The sequence below is a fragment of the Euphorbia lathyris genome, chromosome 7 (assembly GCF_963576675.1).
Source record: "Euphorbia lathyris chromosome 7, ddEupLath1.1, whole genome shotgun sequence".
Classification (NCBI taxonomy): domain Eukaryota; kingdom Viridiplantae; phylum Streptophyta; class Magnoliopsida; order Malpighiales; family Euphorbiaceae; genus Euphorbia; species Euphorbia lathyris.
The window spans coordinates 20364188-20374334 of NC_088916.1; the positions used below are offsets into that span (position 1 = coordinate 20364188).

General features: G+C 31.5%; 1 protein-coding gene across 1 annotated transcript; it reads right to left on the minus strand.

Annotated features, from left to right (window-relative positions):
• Window positions 1-8652: 8652 nt before the first annotated feature.
• LOC136200971 (probable nicotianamine synthase 4) lies at window positions 8653-9865 on the minus strand. The gene has a single exon (XM_065991485.1). It carries the CDS (start codon window positions 9824-9826, stop codon window positions 8888-8890), a length of 939 nt encoding a protein of 312 aa, XP_065847557.1. The 5' UTR covers window positions 9827-9865; the 3' UTR covers window positions 8653-8887.
• Window positions 9866-10147: the final 282 nt, after the last annotated feature.

Below are 10147 nucleotides of genomic sequence, written 5' to 3' on the forward strand. Positions count from 1 at the left end.
CGAGATGAGTAATCACTGATGGCCTCTGTCTCTTTCATCCTCATCGTCTCAAATTCTCCTCTCTGCGTCTGCAAATGAACTTTTTTAACTTTCTCCTCCCCTTGAAGAGAAACTTGTAGGATTTCCCACGATTGTTTGGCGGTGGTAGCTTCGGCTACTTTCTCGAACATTAATTCATCCAAACCTTTATGGATGAGAGTAAGCGCCTTTTGATCGCTTTTGCAATTTTTTTGCGGAGTATCTTTTTCTGCCTGTGACAACGTTGCCTCGTTGGCTCGAACTACGTAGCCTTTTTCGACAATATCCCAGACATCTTGACATCCGAGTAACGCCTTCATTCGAATACACCAAGTTGAATAATTGGTTTTGGTGAGCTGATGGTATTGCTAAGGAAGTTTGAGACCGTCTGACATTTTTATACGGTCTGTTTGGCGGAAGATTGACTCTCGTAATGTGGCTCTGATACCACTTTGTTAAAGAATAGAGACTAAAATTATAATTTATCAAGGACTAGAGGACTAGGTATGAAATTTGGAGGAATTGAGATCTGTTTTCCCGAAATAGCATAAAATAAAATAAAAAACTCTCCACTCTCTCATATTACACTACTAGTTTTTGACTCGTGCGATGCACGGATTCCTCTTAATATATAAATATTAACAAAAATATAATTTAATAATTATAATTAATGATATAAAGGTGCTATATAAATTAAATTTTATTATTTTATTTTCACATTTAATTTAAATAATCTTTTTTATAGATAAATATAATAATATAATTAAAATTAATATATTATATTTTATATTATATTTTTTATCAGTAAAAAATAATGAAATGACACCCCAGCTCCATCGTTACTGTTTTATATTATATATAGATATGCAGAGAATTACAGAGATTTTAGGGATTAATTTAAATATGTAGAACTTTTAGATATAGATATGCAGAGAATTAGAAAGATTTTAAGGATTAATTTAAATTCTGTAGAACTCTTAAATATAGTACGGATAAAATAATCTTTTTATAAATAAATATAATAATATAACTAAAGTTAATATATTATATTTTATATTATATTTTTTATCAGTAAAAAAGGAGGAAGTGACATCTCAGCTCCATCGTTACTGTTTTATATTATATATAGATATGTAGAGAATTAGAGAGATTTCAGGGATTAATTTAGATTCTGTAGAACTTTTAGATATAGATATGCAGAGAATTAGAGAGATTCTAGGGATTAATTTAAATTCTGTAGAACTCTTAGATATAGTATATAAATTAAATATTATTATTTTATTTTCATATTTAATTTAAATAATCTTTTTATAGATAAATATAATAATATAATTAAAATTAATATATTATATATTATATTTTTTATCAGTAAAAAATAATGAAGTGACACCTAACTCCATCGTTACTGTTTTATATTATATATAGATATGCAGAGAATTAGAGAGATTTTAGGGATTAATTTAAATTATGTAGAACTTTTAGATATAGATGTGCAGAGAATTAGAGAGATTTTAGGGATTAATTTAAATTATGTAGAACTCTTAGATATACTACGGATAAAATAATCTTTTTATAAATAAATATAATAATATAACTAAAGTTAATATATTATATTTTTATCAGTAAAAAAAAAGGAGGAAGTGACACCTCAGCTCCATCGTTACTGTCTTATATTATATATAGATGCATTCAAATTCATTTTTTATTTCGTTGGCACACTAAAAACATTACATAAAATTTAATTTATAGGCATATTACATCACTCTATTTCCACATATCACAAAAACTAATAATAACCACAATTTTGTAAAATTTATATTCACAAATCAAAGTCCATTCTCCAACTACTTATTTTTTACTTCTTTTAGGCTTATGAACAAAAACATTACTTGAAAGTGTAACTATGGCATGCCAACATTTATTTCTTGTCTTCTTTTTTTATATTATTTTTTTATATATAATTTTATAATAAAATTAAGTTTATTATTTTAACAACCTTGACCTGGGTTAAGTTCAATGTTGTAGATAAATGTTCCAATACGCATAGAAGATAGTGGCATGGAAGTCCCCACTTGGGAATTGATACCAAGATGAGCCATTTGTCTCATCATCTTATCCTTCAATGACTTAGTACTAGTAGAATCCGTCGCTCAAAAAAAAAAAAAAAGAAAAAAAAAATACTAATCAATTGTATTATAAAAAAACAAGAAAATATAACTAAATAAAAATATAACATATAAAATTAACAGAGAAAACATATAATATGATTAGTTGTGATGTTTAGTTTAAATTGAATATATTTTGTAAATGCTAAGTTTAAATTCATATTATTTTGTAAACGTTAAGCCTATATTGATGTTATTTTGTATGTGAGGTTCAAATTGATACTTTCTACAAACCTTAGGCCTATTTTGGTACCTTATGTGATGTGGCGCTGATTTGACAGATTTAACAGATTTAACAGATGACGTGTCACGTTCTGTTAGTAATTCCTAAATTGATACTATGTTGTAAACGGTAAGCCTAAATAGATGTTATGTTGTAAACGATAAGCCTATATTGGTGCTATTTTGAACGTGGAGCGTAAATTGGCACTTTCCCAAAAACCTTAGGCCTATTTTGATATTTTATCCCTTTTAAGTTTTATTTTGAAAGGTTTGAAGATTGAATCACGTGAACAAAAACAAGACGATTTGGTTTGGGGAAAATGGTAGAACTGAATTTCTTAATTTATTTGTCTAATTGTACTAGTTTAGAGGTTTTGGGTCTAGGAAAGAAATCGATTTAGAGGAGAACTTCCAAGTTCTATATAGGAAATCTTTTTAACCCAATTAAAAATGTTAACAATGGGGGAGAATCGAATTCATGGTAGTATTCCTATCGAGATTGAAAATCTTGTTAACTTGGGGCTTATTGGATTTGAAGGTAACCCTTTAACTGAATTGGAAAGTTGCAGAAACTAGAGGGTTTACATTTGAATTATAACAGATTTTCTGGTTCCATTCCTTCCTAGATTGACCAATGGAAGAAAATAAATTTGGGGAAGCATATGAATTGAACTTTAGTGAGTGTGCATACATAACAATTCCAACGTTCCCCTTTCTACCACAAATCGTAATACCCCTTCCACCATTTTGTAATCCCGAACTCGTTCTGGAAGGATGAGTCAAAATTCCTCAAATTCGTGGGTGCAAGGAAGTCGAGACGAATTACCAGGACCTCTGAGATGCAATTGTGGCTTCATTTCAGCAATACAAACAACTAAGACACCGGGGAATATCAGTAGGCGTTTTTTTAGTTGTGGGCGTTTTAAGGAGGTGAATGGCTGCAATTTTTTTGAATGGATAGATGAATTACCATATAGGAGGGGAAGGATGGTGTTATTAGCATTGAAGGAGGAGAGAAATACATATGAACAAGGTCTTTCTGTAGCTCAAAAAAGGATTGAAGAGATGGAGTTGGAGCTGGGGTTGGCGAAAAAGTTGTTGGCAGAAAAAGAATTATTGGTGTAGAGGCAGAGGCATATCTCCTGGGAAAAAGGAAGAAGATGGACATGGAAATGTTATTTAAGAACTGTAGTTTGTTTGGTTATTGTCATAAAGAGTTGTGTTGGTTGGATTTTGGGAATAATGATAGGAAGTATTTGGCACCATGAATTGTTCTTCGATTTTGTGGTATGAATTGGTATTTTATAGTATGAATTGGTATTTTATGGAATTTGTACTTTGTTTGCTTAATCTTTGATGTTGATGATGACACATAATTGATAGAAATTCATTTATCTTTGATGATATACAAAATTGGTACTTTGTTTGCTTAATTTTCATGTTGATGATGATGACACGCAATGGTGAACATTTTCTATAGGTATTTGGTAAAATTAAGTAAGTTCTATAGGTATTTGGTAAAGTTTGTAAGTAAGCACAAGTATTATGTATTTCCATTCCAATTTAATCACAGTTGGTGATCATTCCCATTTCCATTGCATTATGTATCTCCAACCATCAGCAGATGCAGCCAACACCACAAATACATCAGAAGCAAACTGATTCGGGTCATGTAGAGAAACCTGTAATTGCTCCCAAGGTTCCACGGATGGTCACAAATACATGGGTATAATAAGCTTTTTAGTCCCACATAATTGGCATAATTGACACAAAATTGACAAGAAAAATGACATAAAAGATTGCATTACATAAAGGAAGCATTACAAAGATTTCATCATCCAAAAAGTTAACATCAATCCAAAGTCTTAAATAAACCCCATTACATACATAAAACCAGGGTACTTCAGACCCACTAAGCATCCAAAAAGTGAACTTCTATAACACTCTGATCATTAACAATCTCCTCAATTCCTTCTGATCCAGATAACCCAGCAATCTTATACCATATTTGGCATGAGTGTTCATACCCTAGATTCTTAGCAATATCCCCTAATTCAAAGTAGCTCATGTAATCAATATCCATTTTCACAGTTTTGGTTTGTCCTCCAACATAAAGTTATTGCTCCATATCTACCCATTCCCCACCATAGTGAATAACCATCGTATGCATTTCAACCATGATTACTGGACATCAAATAAGAAATAGCATACGAACATAGTTAAAACCACAACTCTGAATTTAATGGACATCAAACTAAAGACAAATCAAATGAACAAAATTCATTAACACTGACATGCAACCTTAACAACAACATTTATTTCATTAACCATGTCCACAAATTTGTATGTAACGAACGTAACGAAAACCCTAACTAAAAGAAACCGAACGTAACGAAAACGACATTAGAAAGGTGTGAGAACCTTTTACGTACCTTGATTTTTAAGCTTTTACACCCTGAAAAAGTGGTCCTCACCTGTCCTTCTGCTTCTTGATATACTTCCTTAGGGTTTTCCGTTTTCTGGAAAAAGATGTTGGATACGAACCATATGATGCAGAAGATGTCGAATTTCGACTTTTCCCCTCTAAATTCCGCCTTGATTATGAAGTTTTTCAGTGGTTTAGGGTGCCTTGTAACGTTGAAGTTCAAGGGTTGGAAAGGGAGAAGTCGCGATGTTAGCGGTTTGTGTTTTCTGGTTCTTTATATAAAGTATTTTAATTTAATACCTATTTTGCCCCTAGTCAATTTTTCTGTCAAAGTGCCACCTTATAAAAAATAACGGTGTAAGTAGCAAAGTCCGTTCTCTGGTAACGACATTTAACGCATACCTCTGTTTGTAAAAAAACCACAGGTTTGCGTTTGCAAATTAGGCAAACCATAAGCTTTTTTTGTACTTATCCCTAGAAATAAACTATCAATTTAGAAAATAACCATTACTTAATAATAAAATAAGTAATTTATATGTCTACTAAGTGTAATTTGACAACACTAAAATTAGTTCAAAGGGATTTCTGATATTTCAAATTAAAATTACATTATGATGATAAAAGAGGAAAATAGAAGATGGTAAAAGAGAAAAATAGAATTAAAAAAAAATAGAAGATAGTAAACTGTAGAAAAGAACTGAGAGTTGTTTTTATGCATAATTTCCTCTATTTTTCACAATGAGGAAAAATATAAACTTCTCTGACAACTATAGTATTGTTGGGCCAATAAATAAATTTTATTTATTCATGTGAATAATAGCTTATATTTAGTTTTTAAACTAAGGTTGAAAATAATAAAAATTATATAAAAGAAAATTAAAGAAAAAGATAAAATATGACCCAATTTTCAGCAGTACCAACGCCATGTCCACGGATTATTTGAGGTATCAAACGGATGAATTCTTTCCAAAGGCCGAGTGTTCTAGAAACTAGACATCCTGAGAAATCTGTGATGTGTTCGTGGGCTTAATTTGGATCCATATGGAGAGGGAAATAAGCTTTGGAAGTTAGAGTACGTGTCTGTCGTACCAACGTCATTTCAACAGACCATTTGAGGTATCAAATGGACAAATTTTCATACGAGGTCGAGTGTTCCAAAAACTAGACTTCCAAAGGAATCTGTGATGTGTTTATGGGCTTAATTCGGGTTCATATGCAAGGAGACATAGGGCTTGGAAGTAAGGCTCATGCCTAAAGAGTTAGTTAAGTTGGTTGCAATCCCTACTTTTACTCTAACCAACTTAACTACCCATTCACTCTACCTAACTTAACCATCCACTAGAAACTATATAAACTGAAATTAAGGATTAGGGGAGAGAAATTAGGGATTTATTTATAATAAAACCTACCATTTTCTACTATAAATAGACCTCAAATCTTTCATAAAAAAACCACTCATTCAACACATAAAACCCCATTTCAAAGCTTCAATGCTTAGTTCTTAATCCTAGGTTATTAGTTCTTGTTTGTTCTTCATTTTTTCCTAGTTTCAATTCCTTCTTTTAGCTTGTTTTAACTTCAATTCAAGTTTTAATAGGCTCTTTTCAAGTTCTTTCAATTTAATTTCCAATTCATTAGCTAGAATCACTTCCTCAATTAATTTTTTCAGATTCATCTAGTTATTTTCCAAGTCGAATTTTGCATATTTATAGTCCATTTTTGCTTTCGATTCCTTCTACATATTTGTTCCTGACTTCCTGAAATTAAATTTAGTCTTTTGATTCATCCAATTCCGTATCCAGAAACTCCGTTTATAAGCTGATCTTTGCACTCTAAATCGTTTTAGATATTCCGTTTTCAGCTCTTAGTATAATTCGTCTAGTGATTTTCCAAGTCCGTTTTCATCTGTTTAAAGTTCGTTTTAGCCTTCGATCCCTTCTAAACATATGTTCTTGACGTCTTGAAGTTCAATATCCTTTTGATTCACTTGATTCCGTGTTCGTAAGCACTCATACGGTTCCCCCAAAGTTGAAGGTCGAATCTACCCCGTACTTGCCTACTACAAGTCAGAAATTTTCTAAATCAATTCCATTTGTGCCAACCAACCGCGGTGCTCCAAGGACTTCAAGCCAACACCAAAATTCAACGTCCAACCGAAATAGCTATTGTGGCTCCAAATTTATGGTTGAATTTCAATGTTTATTGTTATTGCATTTCAATTATGTATTGATTTGTTTCTCTAATTCAATTGACGTATCTCAAATTGTGATTTAAAAGAAGAACAAATATTATTGGGATCGTATGAATTTTAATCATTGGGCTAAGCTGGGACCACTTGGCCCAAAATTTTACTAACATTTTTTTTATAATTATAAAACACAGATATTTTGTTTCTTATCTGCACCAATTGCATATCAGTTAGTTCTAAAAAAAATATTTCATGTTTTTTATAATTTAATAATAGAATTGGAAATTAATATTTAGAAATTCGGTGAATTTTTTAATTTTTTTTATCCAATCGTACAAAAGACAGTATTTTTTTTAAAATTTTTTTCACATCTCAACACATGTTTGTAATTTGTAACTGATAAAATGACGCACGTGTAAATTGTAGATGATAAGATTCATGACTGTGAAGACAGTTTGATGAATTATTTCTCAAATTGACCCAAATTATCAACGTTAGGGATAAAATTGCTTTTGATCTCCAACATCAGGGGTAAAATTGTACCATTTTAAACATTAAAGGTAAAATTGCTCCTGACCCAAAACGTTAAAGGTATTTTTGCACCTTAACCCTTTTAATAATAAGGAGAAGGTTTACTATATTCATGGAATTATATGCTCAACGAAAAAAAGAGAGATGTATAACATTTTATGGAAAATAATTGATGTTAAAAAATAATGTGTATAAATGATATTTTTTTTTTTTTTTTTTTTGTTTGAAGCCGTGTATAAATGATAGTTATTGATATAATGTGTATAAATGTTAAAAAACAATTTGTATAATGATAGCTATTGATCAGTCGAATTTATTATTTTAGAAGTATTACATAATTGAAGTTGTTGCTTGCCTTTATATTCAATGAAATGGATTGTGGCATCCACATGATAAATTGAATATAAAGGCAAGCAACAATTGTCAATTATATATCACATCATGTAAGGAGAGTTATTTGAAGATCGTAGAAGATACATATGTGTTTGGTTGGAAAATTATAAATTATCCTAGAATACAACGTTATTTCTACGACCTACATTAGAACCCATTAGTAATTTGGAAATATCTTCACTAAAGCTTTAAATAGGGTTCAAATAGACTATATTTATAACAAGTCAGGTATAATAAATATTTATGCTTCATCTTAAAAGGAAGTCTTATGGTTGTAAATCTTAGTTGTTACAAACTTAAATTATCAGTTATATAGGGATATAGTAACATAATTTTAGGTGATCACATTAATTAGCTTTCCTAGTTAAGCTAGGAGTCATTTGTATAAATTCTTGCTATTTTCTATCTGAAATACATAATTTTATATTTTTTAATTATTACAAATAGAAGGAATATAGTAAGGGAGGAAGATTTTCATGTATCCAGATCTAATATATTGAGACTTTCATCAAAAGCAAACATAGATCCAACAAATTAATTAATATGAACACATTAGTAATACACAGGTACGTGTCAAGTTCTCATCGGTTAGATCCATATGAACACGAACCACTCTAGACATTAGTGTCCACTTGGACGCTGAATGACCAAACGTTAGATCTAGACTTATTACAATCTTATGGTAGAGATTCAAAACATCAATTTAAATTTAATAAGTTTAGATCTAACAGTCAGGATTCAGGTCAATACTACTGCCATTCTAACACTACTGCCACTCTAGAATCTTTCATAAAATGTACCAATTTGAAATCAGTAACTTTATTCCTCAAAGACTTGAACACAGGAAAAACACAAGTTAACTAACTAGGAACGAAAATGCAACTAAAAAAACAAGATTGAATGTAGATATCCAATTATTCAATAGGAAAAAAGAGAGATAACTAATTAAGAGAGTTGATCCTCAATGGTGATGAATTCCTCAACCATAAGTTGATTGAAACCTTGAATCTCAGAACACTTGCTAGGCAGAATTAGATTATTAGCACATTGCTGATCAATCGAATGAAGTTTACGGGCGATAATGACAGAATTAATCACCTCATCAGTAGGATGAAAAACAGAAAGAACTTCAAATCCTTTGAGATCACAAGTATCAACAACAGGATAGATAAAACTCCTAGCTCCATGAGCACTTCTCACCATTAAAACACCTCCAGGAGCCATAAACTTAGCCAAATGATCAATAACTTTAACTTTACCCTCCTTGTCTATACCAACTAAAGCTGCTAAGAAAACCACATCAAACTCTTTCAACTCATCCCCAACATCCAAAACATTAGTTGTCCTGAACAACATCCGTTTCGACAAGTCGGGATCAGGCGAAACCAATCGAATAGCCATCGAATTGGCTACCGGATCAACGTCAAAGTTATGGAATGTGGTGGAGGTAAGGTGGTTGCTAGCAAGCACAATTGATGTGAGGGGAAGAGGTCCAGAACCCACAAAAGCAATCTTTTTAGGGACATAATCAGGGAAATGGTTAGTGAGGATGGTGAATTCAAGATGACTAAGTTTGAGATAGTTAGAGTAGTAAGGGAATAGATTGAGATGGTTAAGAGGGTTTTGAAAGGAAGATAAAATGTTTGAGAAATAAGCCTCCATGTAACCTTCAGCTTCTCCACATAGTTTAATGAGTTTAGACCTCATTTCTTGGACTTCGGTACTGAGATTGTTGACATCGATCGTGATTGTTGGGATGCAAGTCAGAACAAGGTTTGTGAAGAGTGTGTCGACATCTTTGGATGGTTTAAGTGTTTTTAGGCTTGAGATTTGTTCATAGAAATTGCATATTTTCTGAACCAACACTTCTTCTTGGCAACCCATGTCGACACTATGAGCTAAGTGAGCTTATCTTTCACTAAGTACTTTGGGGTTGGGTTGGGTTAGCCCTTCATATGAGGTCACTATTTATGGGCACTTCAGTGGGATCCAAGGGGTTACCTGTCTTAACTAGTTATTTAGTATTGCATCATATGATAATGATACTGTACTTCTTTATTAGTTAATTAGTTATTTAGCATTGCATCATATTATATTCTACTTCTTTTATTGTTAATTAGTTATTTAGCATTGCATTACTGGATACTGCATTACTGCACTTTTTTTACGGTGAAAACTAACAATCCAAGACAACATATTTACTCT

Coding starts and splice junctions, on each gene's coding strand:
- LOC136200971 (XM_065991485.1), bottom strand. CDS start 9,826: ATGGGTTGCCAAGAAGAAGTGTTGGTTCAGAAAATATGCAATTTCTAT.